The sequence below is a fragment of the Phyllostomus hastatus genome, unplaced genomic scaffold (genome assembly GCF_019186645.2).
Source record: "Phyllostomus hastatus isolate PE091 unplaced genomic scaffold, TTU_PhHast_1.1 phas_scaffold_78, whole genome shotgun sequence".
Taxonomy (NCBI): domain Eukaryota; kingdom Metazoa; phylum Chordata; class Mammalia; order Chiroptera; family Phyllostomidae; genus Phyllostomus; species Phyllostomus hastatus.
Genome location: NW_025334041.1, coordinates 72,591,338 through 72,607,571, shown reverse-complemented (window position 1 = coordinate 72,607,571; position 16,234 = coordinate 72,591,338). Strand labels below are relative to the sequence as shown.

Here is a 16,234-nt window from a genome sequence, read left to right as displayed (position 1 = left end):
AAGCTGTCTGAGGAAGTTACAAGCCGTGGCTTAAAAGAACAATCAGGCTTTGAATAGCCGCTGAAGGATGAGGAACTGGACATGTGTGGGACAGTCTGGCCGGACCTGAGTCACAGGACAGCTATGGCCCATCTTCCTGGGCCTCCATCTTCAAGTCTTAAGTCATCTAACTGCGGAGAATTTAAAAGCCTTTTCTCTTAAATAAATAGTATCTTACAAAGTAGAAAGCAAAATCCAAAGAAAACTGTAAGACACAAACCCAGAAAATACTATTTTGTTAGGCTGGCTAGTCTGAGCCTGACCCCAGAGCCCTGGATGCCCGGGGACTGGGCCGGGACGCTGCAGCCTGGCTCGCTGACCTGCAAGTGCAGGAGACACCAGGCGGGCTGGGGGTCAGAGCTGCCCTGGGGCTGCAGAAGCAGTTAAGGGAAACTCAGGGAGAGGCAGCAGCAAGAGCGAGGGGGAGCAAGATCTCTGGCAGCAAACACTAGAGAAATTAAGAGACAAAAGCTGGAACGAGATGCCAGTTGTCTGGGAAGAAGCCACCAACACCCAGCGTCCCCCTCCCGCCCCCCTCCCCCCAGGAGAGCTTGCAGCCATCTGGGGGGAAGCCCCTCGCAGGACAGGCGGCCTTCATCGTGGTCCCTCATGCTGGCACCCAGTGAGGCCCCCGTCTGGCAGCACCCAAATAAACATTTCAGGTAGACTTACAGACTTCTTTTTTTAAAAGCGCTCAAACTAACTATACCGTGAGAGCTCTTCAAAAACTTTTATTCCTTTTGACCAGCACACTGCCTGGCACATGCTGCCAGGCAACATTAAAAAATTTTTTTTAAATGGGCAAGTTATATCACTGGGCGAACTGCATTTCACTGTTTCAGAAAGTGTGGTTATTCTTGGAAAGGCTTCGTTCTTCCCGAACTCTGGATAACAGGGGTTTTGTCCTATTTTTATAAGCCACCTCGCACAGACAGTGGAATGCCTTAGATTGCCATTTAAGTGCGTTAGAAGGGCAGTTAAGAACTCACAAGAAATTCAAGAGTTGTCATAATTGCAGGGATGACAGTGGCTTCTAGAGCCCAGGACAGATCTGCAGAACTGAGAGGGCACAGGAAACGTCCTCCTTGTCTCTCCCCAACCAGGAACCTTCAGGATGGTTCCCTGGGTTGATTCCTGCAGGTTGCTTGCAGGAGGCAGACTGACAGAGAGGAACCTCGAACTTCTCCAACCAGCCCAGGCCTCCCCAGCAGCACGGCCCAACCAGTACCAGGGGCATGTCATTCTGAAAGTGCCCCCGACATCTGCCCTGCCACATGGGGTAACAAGGGCCAGAATCAGGCATTTGGGGCTCTCTTTGAAGGCTGACCTCCCTTCTTCCACTTCATTACCTGGTCTTCTATGTGCACTAGACAAGGGCAGAGGTTTTATAAATTAAATAACTTTCTTAATATACAATAGAACATCATCACATACAATTCTCTTTGAAAGGTCTTTCCAATTCAGTTCTCAAAATTAACTTATAAAACATTGTGCAAAAACACTGACCTCAAATAAATAGGGGGGAAAAGTGGGAAGACCTAAACTGTTGTTCTTTTTTTTTAATTAGAAGTTAAAAACACCAGCTGCACTTCAAAGTATTTGCAGGCTGAAATGACTCAAGAAGGCTCTGAAAAACAGCCCTCTGAGTCAGAGGTGCATTTTCAAGTGAGGTTTTCTGTGTTCAAAACTCGCAAAGGATGCCTCCGCTGAGGTCCTTCACCACGCCCTCTTTGACCAGCCGCAGGAGCAGCCGGGTCTCCGTGGTCACGTTGTGCATGGTCTGGAAGTTCATGGCAGCCATGCAGAGATTGTCAAAGTAATGCAAAGGTGTTCTGGGTTGACTGAGGTCGTATCCAAAGCCTGCCAAACTGACTTCATCACACAGATGTGTGGCTAAGACAACAGCAATGACACCAATCGTGGGCACGTTCTGAAAGAGAAAAAAGACAAAAAAATCTTAGCAGGATTCACTGCTTCCCAAGTAGTACAGATGCCATGCCAAGTCATACAGCCTGCAGTGGGGGCTGCATGCAGAAACATCACACAATTTTATACATCACAGAGTTCTAAAGTGTGACTTCCTGTCGAAGGCAAGACTCTAGACTGTAAAACATGGGCTGTGGTGGGAATACTTTCAGTGCACCACCCAGAGGCGGCGTGCCACCACACCAGTTCTTTCAGTTCTTTCTGCACCAACCTAAGAATTTTATTTTCCTAAAACTTCTACCTACTGGTCCTAAGGGTGACAACCAGCATTACAAAACAAGGCCATTTCCTCTTTCACACGACAAACGTCTAAGGTCTGTTCAGGGATAAGAGGCTAAAGGTCCTTCCACAGTCCTTCTCGGGACACGTGCCTCCCTGGCTGCACCTGTGGACCGGCTGTGCCCGAGAACACAGCCGTATCGGTGCCGCAGGTGAAGACTCTGCTCACCCGTTAACTGCAGCCACGGCCCATTGAAGGCCCTCATTGCTTTTCTGGCAAACAATGCTTCAGGCCATTTTCACATGTACAGATGCTCAGTCAGTTTCTGCTCACCCTCTCTGGGCAAATACATTTTCAGGCCCCAAATGTCTAAATCATTTGGGATTCTGACTGTACCAGCACTCCCTCCTCACAGCTGATATCTTGCCACTTGCAAATCTGGATCCCTGCTTTTGGGATCTCCAGCCCAGCCTTGCATAGACAGCACACAGGGCGGAGAGGAAGAGAAGGCCCCACAGCTGTCTCAGCCCTCACTGAAGGCTGCTGCTGATCTATTAACTGATATATTCTGTTGTACATTTTTTTAGGTGCAAATGGACCTCATCTGCTCATCTCAGCTAAGTCTGTGGCTTGCAGAACCAACTTTCATGGTTGGTAAACAGGATGAGTGAATGCTTCAGGGTTCCCGGATTAAAGAATGATTAGGCAGCCTTTGCTGAAGCCACCAGCCGTTGAGAGCAGCTTCCTGCTCCTCATGTTGCATCTACCTCTTGAAGACAACCTAAAAAGGAACTGACCAGTCATTCTGCATGTTTGAAAATAGAAACTGAGAGAAATCAGCCCAAAGGAAGCCTTGCTTCTGCTCAGCCTTAGGACCCCCAGGCAGTGTCCTGCCATCTCTACCTGTGGTCAGCTTGGCCCCCAGCCTGTCGGGAGCACTCAGTAAGAGCGAGTGGAAGAAGCATTCTGAAATCAACTGTTCACAGGGGCAAGGCACGGAGAGAAACTCAGAAACTGTCAGAAACTACCCAAATCGTGTTATCTCTAGAACATGGCCCCTAAGATCATTATCCAACAGACTGTCCTCTCTGTGGAAGGCCATATGCATGAGGGAAGTTCTGGACAGTGTAATTTTTAGATCAGAAGTCATCTTTAAGTTACTGTTTTCATCCAAAAGAAAAATATCATCTTGTCCACTTTAAAAATAAAGAAATATTCAATTCAAACACATAAATCGATTGTAATGTAGAAAGTAAAAGTCTCCCACAGCCTCAGCCTCCAGAGAAGGGCCTTCTTCACAGTTTGATGCTTATTTCCAAGCTTTTTCCTGTGCATCTCTATATACACACCTTTATTTTCAAACAAAAATGGAATTGTATAAATGTTCTGTAATTTAATTTCTTACTTAATATATTATGGAGGTGTTTTCGTTTCCATTAGTTTTTCTTCATCCTTAACAGTCACACAATATTGCACTGACTGAATCATAATACGTTCATACAGTCCCCTAATGATGAATGTTTGGGCTGTTTTTAATCATTTGTTGTTAATGCTATGGTGAGTATCTTAGAATATCCATCTTTTCAGATCTCTCTAATTTCCTTATACTGAAATTTTACAGTAAAATTATGGTTCAAAATTATTCATATTTAAAATTGATCTGTATTGCTAGACTACCTCACCACCATAATTCTGCCCAAGAGGGTAGGACTAAGTTCTGCCCCAAATCTAGGAATGAATCCGGTGCCTGTCTCTGCTTCCTTCCCCAGAAGCCTGCTCTGTTAAGTACTCAGACTTCTCAGCTCCGCCCCAAAAACAGACCAAAAAATGTCATTTGGCTCTGATTTGCTTCTGATTGTTGGGGAAGTGGAACTGTTTGCCATGTATTCCTCGCTGTATTAATTTCTTCTTTTGTGAAATGTCTGTTCATGTTCTTTCTCTAGTTTTTGTTTGGTCATCTTTTTGGTTTAATATGATCTCTTTATGCTCTGAAAGTATTTACTCTGTAATATACATGCTACATTCCCCCCATTTATTTTGTCCTAACTCTCATTTCTGATACCTTTTGCCATTCAGCAATTTCATATTTTATGCAATCACATCTGTCCATTTTTTAAAGGTTACCTTTTAATAAAATCTCCTTATAAACAAATGAGCATTTGCTTGTGTTTTTTAAAAAATACTATGGAATTTAATAAAGAAACAGGCTAGTTTAAAAGATACAGAAATCTAAAACAATTGAAAGATACTTAAGTATATATATAGTAAAACATCTTTTTTTTCAGCCTCACCCAAGGACATTTTTTCATTGCTTTTAGAGAGGAAGTAGGAAAGAAAGTAAGGGGGAAACATCAACACAAGAGAGAAACATCAAATGCCTCTTGCCGGCATTTGGGGTATCTTGGGGCATCAAATACCCCAACTGGAGACCGAACCAGCACGTGCTTTGCCTGGGAATCAAAACCGCTACCTTTTCGTTTATGGGCTGAGCCACCTTTGTAACTTAGTTTAAGAATCTTGCCAAAGTCTGCTAAGTCTTTTTAAAAAACTTTTGTTAAAAGTGATGCTAACAGATTAACACGTTCTGGGGCCCCCTATGTGCTCTGTGTGGGACAGAGCAGCTGAAGTACCATGTTCAAAGATTCCAGTCATAGTCCCTGACAGCCCCTCATGAGGGGCAAGGCCTCTGTCCTCTGAGGGGAAAACCCACCGCTTCTGGACTGGAAATTGGTCCCAGACACACTCCTGCAACGGGCAGGAACCATTTGTGGGCCTGCCGTGGATGGAGAGGCAGGAAAGCACCAAAGAGGGTGGAGCATCTGAGGAAAAGGGCAGCCTGCTGGGGAAGAGCTTCAACACTGTGAAATGCCCAGCTGAGCTGGGCAGTGGAGCCTGAGGCTAGAACCAGAGTTGAATTTAGCTGTCACTGACCATAGTAAAGAACAAGGTTTTGTTTTCAAGAAGCCTCCGTAGGTGTTCATTTTCCCTAATAACCACAGAGTTATTCCTTTAAAATGTACAGAGTTGTTTTCAAGAATCTTTATAATTGGAATCTGATTTACATGGAAAATAAAGGAACCTGCTAGTCTGCCTATCACTGACTACACCTCAGAGTCTGGCTCAGTGTCTGCAAATTGTGACCCTGGCCAGCTCCACCTCCTAGGACATATCTCAGGCCCTCAGTGTGAGCAGCAGCCCCACATTTCAAAATTCCTTGCTTTCCTTTACATATAAAGGTTTTGCTCAAAATTTTGTTTAAGAATGATTTCCACTGCTTTAACAAGTTTTAAAGACAGAGGTCTAGCTATTCAGATCACAAAGAAACAGGTAATAAAGGCCTCGCCACCCCCTGGTGGCAGCACAGGCTAATTGCAGGTAAAGAACTGACTGCAGTGAACAGCCTATAGTGTGCAAAGATTCTCAAATTACGCTGCAAAATAAAATCACTTGGGGAACTCTGAAAATTCCAAGGTATAGCTCACAGAACAGACCAATTAAATCAGAGTGCCTAGGGTAGGGCCCGTGCATCAACTGAAAAGCACTGCTCTGGGGGGTGACTTTATTTACTATCACCTATGAAATGTTGAGAAATGTCAATTCTCACCCGAGCAGGCCACAGAGTTAAAATGTAAAGAACTTTCCAAACCATCACAGTGCCTTTCAGTATCCTGCAAGTTAGTTATATGGAGTCCCAGAGTAAGAATACTTTAAATAACATCTCAGTGACCTAATGTCAATGTGCTGATTATACTAAAGAGATGAGTCACCAGGGGGAAGGCCAAGTAAGCGATGAGGAGCCCTGGAATCAAGGTGCAGAGTGGAGAACACAGATGAAGCCTCTGCCCATGAACTAGTTTCTCCACTGGAAAGTACCTCTAGGTATACTGCTGAGCCCAGGTGACATTTGTGCAGATGCCGCCCCTCAAACACAGAGAATAGTTAAAGTTCAGTAGCAACAAAAATACCTTATCTCGGCCCCAGAACCTTGACTGAGGCTCTGAATATTGAAGGATGTCAAACGCAGTCTCTTTGATAATAACTGGATTCAAAATCCTGAAATTTTTTGGCTGTAATGGGATTTTTTCTGCTACCTGCTTCCAAAAGAAGAGTCGTACCCAAAATGGCTAAGAAAAGAAAACAAACAATCATTAGAACTATTTAGTTGTCATCTGATCAGTGGAGGAAGAAGAGGCCTCCCCTGACGGGCAGGCCAGGCCATGGTCATAGCCCCTTATGGGCATACCTTCTGTAGCAAAGTCACAGATCTTTGCAAATTCAGTATCTCGACTCAAAAAAGCAACTCCAAAGGACCTGATTTATGAAGGTGGCACTGGACTAGGACAGGAACTGCAGAAGCAGCTCTTGTTTGTTTGGGGAAGAAATTCTTCAAGGAGAGACCTGAGGTGGTAGCGTTTTCAGGGTCCAAAGCCACCATCTGGCCCAGGGAAGACTGGCAAGCAGAGCCAATCCAAGAGTAAGAAGTGCTGGGAGTGTCCCCTCTGATCAGGCCCTCACCCTGTGTCCTCTCTCTCCACTTACCCTGCGTCCCTGTCCTGTGAAGTCTCTTGGTAACTGACTGTAAGTCATTTCATATGTGCTTCATCTTCCAGCTAAAACAACTTCTACTCAACAGAAGGTCCAGAAGACCATGATAACCTGTACAGAATCAAGCTCTGGAGATACAAAGTCTCCATCATGTGAGGCTTATGTGAAAAGTCTGATATGTTCTATTAATTTTATGGACAGCTAGTTGGTGCAAGTGTTTATAAATGCACACACACTCCACAACAGCTAGCCTCTGAAATTTACTTCAACACAATGGAAGGGACGATAAAGTAATGTGATTGGTCATTGTAAAGACAAACAACAGGAATATAACCAAGTGAGGGGCACTTCCTCCAGATCTGCCCCTCTGGAATGCTGTGAATTTACTCTTACAAGAACACCACCAATCAAAGCGCTTTTGGAGAAGTTCCCTGAGAATATTCCTAGGAGATTTTACGTATATACTTTTGAAAATCCTCCATAATGGTTTCCGTTAATCTGTGTAAGCCCAATTTCTAGAAAGAGCCAAAAGCCATATAAGTTCAATTCTGGTGAATAAAGTGGATCATCATCGTTAGTATTAACACTTTTGGTCCAACCTCGATATTCCCATTGAGTAATGATCATGATTTCCACCTGTGACTCGATCAAATTCTGAAAGCCATTCCCAGCAGGGAGTTCTGCGGGGTTTCTACAGGGAGTGGTTATTAAAGAACACACAAAAGTGAGCCTTCTGCTGTGTTTCTTTACAAGCAAGGCTGTAATTACAACAAGAGACCCCTTCGCTTTTCACAAAGGCACATCTGATGGTTGAATTTCTAGTGCTTACCAGGGTTTCGTTTTTTACCATTGCTTGAAGCCAGTTGAAGTCAACACTCTTAAATAAAACAGCAACAAACAAGTCATTGGAATAATACTCAAAGTCAGACAGGGGGGCGCCTTCTGGGTAAGTCATCCTTATAGTAGTTTTATTTCCAACATGCTCTGAATATCCCTCGACTGGTGCACTGTTTAACCTATTTAAATAAAAAGGACAAGATAAATGACAGAGCAGGACATTAACTATCTTATCACATTACAAAAAAATCCCCTCCTCATGTTCTCCACACTTTTTCGGGGACTGGGAGTGAGTACAAGGTTGGGGGGTAGGGTGCCCTCCCAGCAGCCTCCTTTCCCCTACAGCTCGGCCCTTCCAAGGTGCTTGATGAAGGCAGCCTCCAGTCCCCTGTGAGGGACTCTGAACATCACGCAATTCTCTCTAGTCCTGCTACTTTAAGCCAATCCAAACATATCATACTTGGGTTTTCTCTGGGCACTGGTAATGTTTCCTTGAAAGCCTCCCATTGTGCTCAGACATTGGTGGCTCTTGCTAGAATTTCAAAAAGGTAACCAGAGAGGAAAACCTAGAAACCAGAGCAAGGGAGATAAGAGTGACAGTTGTATATGGACAGGGCGGAACCACGGGCAGCAATGGGCCCAGGTGCAGCCTGGTCTTAAGCAAGGATTTGGGACACATATAACTATTAGATCAGTGAGGACTTTACCGGAGTAGTTGTTTGGGGAAAAATCTAAGCATTCTTCCCAAAGCAAGAACACTCACCCTGCCACACAGGTTTGTAGTCTGGTCCTTCACCTGAATTGTGTCACCTGTATCTAACCTTTCTTTTCTATTCCACTGTCACTTCCTCTTCTAGATCTCAGACACCTAACCCCTGGATTATCAAAAGATATTAGACACGACAACTAAATGCAAAGCATGATCCTAGACCAGTTACTTTTTCTTTCCCTTTCTGCTTTTCCCTCTCTTTCTTTCCTTTTCTAAAATGAAGGGCTTTATAAGGATAACTGGCAAAATCTGAATAAAAACTGTAGGTAAGGCCTACTGTATCAGTGTTACAGTTCCTCATTTTGAATATTATCTCTGGTATTATCAATAATATATTATCTATAATAGCATGTCCTTGTTCTCAGGAAACACACACTAAAGGATTCAGAGGTAAAGGAGCTACATATTTGCAACTAACTCTGAAAGGGTTCAGAAAAAATAATGGTATATACAGAGAGAAAACGATAAAGTCAATGTGACAAACTGTTATCAGTTGGGGGGTCTGGGAGAAGGGTGAATGGGATTCTTTGTACTAGTTTTGCAACTTTTCTGTTAGGTCTGGGATCAATTTAAGTCTAAAAGTTCCCCCAAAAGCTTCTTAACTGAACTTCTCCCTCATAATTACCCTACAGCCACCTTTTCTCTGCCCCCAGTGCTCAGGGGCCTCCCAGTGCCTACGTGTAAAATCTACACTCCCCTGTCTGGTGCCTGCCACCACCAGGCACCTTCCCAGCCCCTGTTTCTGCTCTCCCAGGGCCCTTTCTTCCTCCGGTCAGGTGAGGCTCCTCACCCAGGTCTCACTGCCCACCCTCCTCCCCGAAGAGCTGACCCCACTATTCTACTGCTCAGGGCTGCCCGTCTGCCCCACATCTCCCCTCTGGACCAGAGTGCACACCACCAGCACCCCCGGTTTCTCACCTCCTCGCCTCCTACTTCCCAGTCATGCACCATAGATGGGCATGGGGTCCTGTCTGCCTCCCCCAGTGCTGCCTGTGCACAGGAGACCATTCAGCTGCTCACACAAGACCAGCGTTGAGGTTCTAGAAGCTTAAAAACCCTGCATTTGGAATGCTGGGGTCTGGCTTGGAGCCTGGGGCCTACAGTGTCCTCATCTACAACACTGGCCAACGCTGAGAGCTTCACCAAGGAATGAGGACATCTAAAGCACATGACATGCACTGTCACAAAGACATCCGCCAGTGAAAGGTAGCAGACACACCTGCCTTCACCTGAATCTTGACACTCCCGGTTCACACCGTCCCTGCTTTCTGGATGGGGCCTATGGCACCCGCTTTGCCTTAAAACTTGTTCTCACCTGTTTCTTCTATCTCTTGGAACTTCCAAAAGTCTGGTTCTTTCCTTCAAATACCTTACACCCCTTGCCCTCTCCTCCTTATTTTCCCACATTTCCCCCCAAATGAAGCAAACATTTATTGAGCATTTACTATAGGCCTGACGCTACTCTAAGTGCCTTTAATCTGTTCACTCACTTCATCTTCACAGTGACCCCATCAGGTCTGCGCTAGCACTGCCTCCACTTCCACAGGAGGAAGCGAAGGCACGGGCCAGGGAGGAAAACTGCCCAAGATCTCAGCGACTGCAGACATGGGCGTTATGTTGTCACATCGTCACTTTTAGTTTAAAATATCTGAAATGGATCTTGTCACCCTCTCTCACTAACCAGAGATTTTCCTCAACTGCTCCATTTCTGCCGGTGGTTCCACTCCTGTCTCAGACCCTCAGACTAGAACACTGAGTGTCCTCTGACATTAATTATCAAACTGTCAGAAAGTCCTGTAACTTACTGTTCCAGTACGTCTCTCATATTTGTTCTTTAGCCTCTATTTTTTCATTCTCTGTCTCATGTCAGGCCTGCACAGCGCAGGCCTTGATCGCAACCTCCAAACCCAGGCTCCTGTCCCTGTTTTCTCCTGCTTTCAGTCAAATCCACATCCTACTCTGACAAATTTAATGAGCACCTACCTTTCATCATGTTCCCAGTTCTTCATACCCTTAAGATAGGGACAATTTACTAAAATAAATTAAGAGTCTTAAAAACATTCAAATATCTTTAAGGCAACAATTCTAGGAATTCTTGGAATTACTTCCAAGGAAATGATCAGAGATGTACATAAAGACATATGTATGGGAATGTGCGAGGCGTTTTCACAACAACAAAGAACTGGAAACATTGTGAATGTCCTATAGTTGGAGAATGGCTAAAAAACTTATGATATAGTTATTTAAAGGAATATTAAACACTCAGTAAAGTCAGTTTCCCAAAGACATTTAATGACCTCAGAAACTGTACTATTAAATTAAAAAAGCAAAATATTCCACAAGAATATAAATGCACTCGTTAGTATGTATATAGAACAAAAGTAAAAAAAAAATACAGCAAATTAATAGTGCTAGGTTATTTGCACTGAGTGACATTTTCTTCCTTATATTTTCCTATATTTTTAATCTTCAAGAATAAATATATTTTACCTTTATAATCAGAAAAATCTATAGCCAGCTAAACCTAGAAGAGTCTCGGCTGATTGTATTGTGACCCGTTGGATGCATAAAAACTTCTCGGCCCTCTGTACCCCCAGCAGCCCACTGACTACGGCTCCCCCCCAACCCAGCCCGCTCCCAGAGGCCAGGCATCCCGCTGACTCAGTCTCTCCCATCCTCCTCTGGCTCCGCCTGTCACAGCCTTTGCTGGCTGATCTGAATCTATTCATCCTTCCAAATCTCACCTCTTCTGAAAGTGTTTTGCCAAACTGGGGCCAATACAGCAGTTTGGAATTGGAATTCCAAACATTATTGGAACATCTAATAATCATTTCATGTTTTTGTGACGCAGTTAACTCCCCTGATGGCAGGGACACACAGTGCTGCCCTGTCCTCACTGTTCCCGGTGCCGCTGGGACCAACAGCCGTGAACTCACCTCTAGAGGAGAAAGGCTGGTTGGAAACTAACGTACCTTATCACGACGTCGAACTGGTTGAGGGCACGGCCCAGCTCTAGTCCGTGGAGTATTCCGCCGCTTCCGACAACCACACAGCGCCTGCAACTCCTCGCTTTCAAGTGTTCGGGGACGTCGTGCTCAGGCAGCACTGCCAAGAGGTCCTGGACTTTACTGGAGAACTTCCGGAACCCAAAAGGAGGGTCGTACTTGTACTCGGCCTCATTCACGTCGGGGGTTTTCTTCACGAAAGGCGGCAAGTCCACGCTGTACCTGTGCCCGAACAACCGCGCCATGGACTTCTTGGCGAACTTGGGTCGGCATTCCTTTTGCAAGACTTGCTGAGCGTATTTCTGAGCTCTCTGGAATGAGATCACGCCAGTCAGAGTTGAACACACTCCCAGGCATTAGAAATACATCCTCTGTAAGATGTCTGACGTAGCTCCCCGTTTCATTCTCTTTTACCACAGATCATCTGCTCTTAAGAGTTAATCTATGCTAGAAATTTGAAGAAAAAACCTGGGAGAATCACATTACAAGGAGACAGACTGAACCAGAACACTTTTTTTTTCCATTACAGAAGTAAAGCAGAAAGGACCTCCACCTTGTACCATCCCCAGCCTAACCTCGTTCAAAAAAAAAAAAAATGGAGCATAGGAGATACATTTTGAGGAGTTTAAGATTTCGTGTTTCATAAAATCCTGTCACATCCTACAACATGGATGCACCTTGAGGACCTTATACTAGGTGAAATAAGCCAGTCACACGTGGTGACTGCAGGGGTGGGGGTGGGGGGGGAGGGAGGTGTGAGAGGACTAAATGGTAATAGAAAAAAATACAATACAAAAGAAACAAAAACAAGCCAGTCACGAAAATACAAATACTGTAGGATTCCATTTATGTAAGGTATCAACAGTATTCAAATGTACAGAAATAGAAAGTAGAATGGTGGTTACCAGGGACTGGGTGAAGGAGAAAATGGGAAGTAGTTGTTTCATGGGTAGAGTTTCAGTTTTGTAAGATAAAAAACTTCTAGGGATCTGTTTCACAATGAATATACTTAAAGCTTAAAAATGGTTAAGATGGTAAATTTTATGTTATGTGTTTCTTACCACAAGTAAACATTTTTTCACATTTCAGGTTCCAATCCAGTGGGGTAAGAAATAAGGCTTATTTATCAGCTGGGGGCAATGACCTCCACATACTCTAAAACACAGATCACTTGAAATATAATCAGGGAATGATGTCGTGTCAACACAGAAGTTGCCTTGGTTTCCTACACCGTTTCCCCTGTAGATCAACATTTTGCATCAATAAGAAACTACTGAATGCCAAGTACACCAGCCCAGCTGAACACAGCACGTCACAGAAGAACATGGTACAAATGTCCATCTACCCCAGTCTTCCTCTTGGGGTAGTCTGGGCAAATGCTGACTCAGGACCAACCGACTGGCAGAAAATTCCCCCCATCACTGCTTTTTGTCCTTATCTCCGCACCCAGCGGCCTTGGCCCTCCCTTACACTTCTTGTTACCAAGCTACCTTCACACGCACGTGAACATCAGCAAGTGTGTATGTGTCAGTGGTTCTAAATTTACTGGCATATTTTTAGGATTGAGCATGTCTTTTGAACTGTGCCAGTACAACTATGAGGATTATTACTGTTGTAATAGTTTTAACTGTTTGCCCCAACTATGATTTTTCTCAGTCTTGTTATTTTTAATTGTCAGATTTTTGTACAGTACCTTTTTTGTATTTCTTATTTTTCAATTACACTTGGCGTACAATATTATATTAGTTTCAGCTATAAAACATAGTGATTAGGCATTTACATAACTTATTAAGTGACCACCCCAATAAGTCTAGTACCCACCTAATAGCATACATAGTTATTACAATATTATTGACTATATGCCCTATGCTGTACTTTACATACCTGTGACCATTTTTAAAAAGATTTTATTTACTTTTTATCTATTTTTATTTTAAAAAAAGATTTTGTTTATTTATTTTTAGAGAGAAGGGAAGGGGAAGAAAGGAGAGAAATATCAATGTGTGGTTACCTCTCACACGCCCCCTACTGGGGACCTGGCCTGCAACCCAGGCATGTGCCCTGACTGGGATTCAAACTGGCAACCCTTTGGTTTATAGGCCCACACTCAATCCACTGAGCTACACCAGCCAGGGCTATTTATTTATTTTTTAGAGAGAAAGTAAGGGAGGGAGAAAGAAAGGGAGAGAAAAACTTCAATGTGCAATCGTCCCTTGCATGCTCCCTACTGGGGACCTGGCCCGAAACCCAGGCATGTGTCCTGACTGGGAATCTAACCTGCAACCCTTGGTTTGCAGGCTGGCACTCAATCCACTGAGCAACACCAGCCAGCACCTCTGTGACTATTTTTATAACCGCCAACTTACACTTCTTAATCCCTTCACATTTTTCACCAGCCCCCAACTCTCTTCCCATCTGGCAACTGTCAATTTATTTTCTGTATCCATGCGTTTGTTTCTGTTTTGTTTGTTTACTTATTTTGTTTTTTAGATTCCACATATAAGTAAAATCATATGGTGTTTGTCTTTCTTTGTCTGACTTATTTCACTTAGCACAATACCCTCTAGGTCCACTTATGTTGTCACAGATGGCAAGATTTAATTCTTTCTACGGCTGAGGAATATTCTTCTTCAATCAATCATCTATCCATGGACACTCAGGTTGCTTCCATATCTTGGTTATTTTAATAGTACTGCAATAAACATAGGGATGCATGTATCTTTCTGAATTAGTGTTTTGAATTTATTTGGATAAATACCCAGAAGTGAGATTGCTAGGTCATATGGTAGCTCTATTTTTAATTTTTTGAGGAACCTCCACTCTGTTTTCCATAGTAGCTGCACCAATTTACATTCCCACCGACAGTGAGTGCACAAGTGAGTGCCCTTTCCTCCACATCCTTGCCAGCACTCGTTTATTGATGATATCTATTTGGACAGGTGTGAGGTGATATCTCATTGCAGTTTTAATTTGCATTTCCCTGATGATTAGTGACATTAGCATATGGGTGTTCTCTTTGGAGAAATGTCTATTCAGGACCTCTGCCCATTTTTTAATTGGACTATTTGTCCTTTTGGTGTTACGTTGTATGAATTCCTTATTATTTTTTGGATATAAACCTCTTATTGGCTATATCATTGGCAAATATCTTCTCACTTGATAGGTTCTTTTTATTTTGTTGATGGTTTCCTTTGCTGTGCAAAAACGTTTTGGTTTGATGTAGTCCCAGGTGTTCGCTTTTCTTTTGTTTCCCTTTCCCAAACTGACATACCCCCCCAAAATCACTAAGAGCAATGGTGGAAAGTTTACTGACTGCCTATACTTTCTTGTAGGATTTTTATGGTTTGGATTCTAATGTTTAAGTCTTTAATCTAAAATGTGCCTAATTTTAACAAACCATTTTTTAAGAAATCCTCCTGCCCTGGCTGGTGGAGCCCATTGCAATGAGTACCTGTGAACCAAAGGGTCTCTGGTTCGATTCCCAGTCAGGGCACACGCCTGGGTTGCAGGCTAGGTTCCTGTGGGGGTGCACGAGAGGCACAGCCACACATTGATGTTTCTCTCCCTCCCTTCCTCTCTCTCTCTAAATAAGAAAATAAAATCTTAAAAAAAATCCTCCTCTCTGACTTTATTTTAATAATTCAAAGGTAACTGCAGGTTCAAGATATGAGATAATAAAAAAATCAGAGGCAAATGGATCAAATGTTAAATAATAATAGATTCCAATACACTGAGATTTTACTGGATTTTCTGGCAAGCACTTTTAACCACGATTAAATGGTAGTGGGGTGAAGAATATTTTCAATCCAATATCTGTACATCTTGTTTTAGCTTTCTGTATTAGCATCATCTACTTCTTGGCAAACTTAGTAACATTTTCCTTGGACAATGTTTCCAGCTTTCCTCTCTTCAGGGAGCCTGCTAGTCAAGTATTCTCTTCGCCTTAGGCTTCCCTGTCCTGGGGTGGCTGATGGAGCCCTGCTGCCCCATCTCGCACAGATCCTCCACGGCCACCCACCCACGGCGGCCCCGCGGCTCTGCACTCCACACCTGGCTGCCACCATACTTCTGTGTGCAGCTGCTATAATAATTTTTTTTGTAGAAACATACCTATCTTATTATAGCAGAACCCCCTCCTTTTAAACAAATTATAGCTTTGAAAATTTATCCGTACCTGGAAAGATCACGCTGTTTACATCTTGAGGCTCTGACCCGGGTTCTGACGAGGAAAACTGATATTCTTTTAGCCTCAGACAATGCTGTAGACACTATGCATAATCACTGTCTCAGTTCACTTCACGGTGCCTAAGACACCTCGCAAGACTGTCATCAGTATCATCATTCTGTGGGCTCACTTCCTGGGTAGCATAACTAGTAAGGGCAGAGCTGCCAAGCTAACTAACCTGGGCTAAAGATTACTTCCCCGACTCCCAAAGCCACACACAGCCTCTGCAGACACAGAGCAGCATGCAAACACCCCAGACAACAACAGTCTTGAATACAAATTGGCAGCTTCAGGAAGAATCAGTGGGAAAGCCTGGCGAGGAATTGGTCCTGACCTGGAGCAACCCCAGAACTGAGGGCCGGTTCCTGACCTAACCTGATACCCAGCAGGCCCGTAATTCCTGGTTGGGGGGGGGGTGTGGTGTGGGCAGGGCAGAGGAGCTGTGCACACTATACACATCTGTCTCCAGACTCTGGGTCTGAAGCTTAGAAACAGCAATTTTTAGGGGACAAAGATCTAATTCTTCACTACACAATGACGCCCCAAACATCCAGCTTTACAAGTCTCCCAGGATAGAAATGGACATCTGAGAGGTGCCAAGGGAGACC

The 16,234-nt window shown here is 43.9% G+C and overlaps 1 protein-coding gene across 2 annotated transcripts in view; it reads right to left on the bottom strand.

Moving 5' to 3' along the window:
- Nucleotides 1–754: 754 nt before the first annotated feature.
- Nucleotides 755–16,234, bottom strand: part of ST3GAL5 (ST3 beta-galactoside alpha-2,3-sialyltransferase 5) — a 51,191-nt gene continuing 35,711 nt past the window's right edge. For both annotated transcript variants that reach the window (XM_045827697.1, XM_045827699.1), the window contains 4 exons: nt 11,369–11,712; nt 7,620–7,806; nt 6,211–6,369; nt 755–1,969 (listed from right to left, as the gene is read on the bottom strand). In XM_045827697.1, the coding sequence (XP_045683653.1) occupies nt 1,721–1,969; nt 6,211–6,369; nt 7,620–7,806; nt 11,369–11,712 (939 nt within the window). In that variant the 3' untranslated portion in view covers nt 755–1,720. The remainder of the gene's footprint in view (nt 1,970–6,210; nt 6,370–7,619; nt 7,807–11,368; nt 11,713–16,234) is intronic.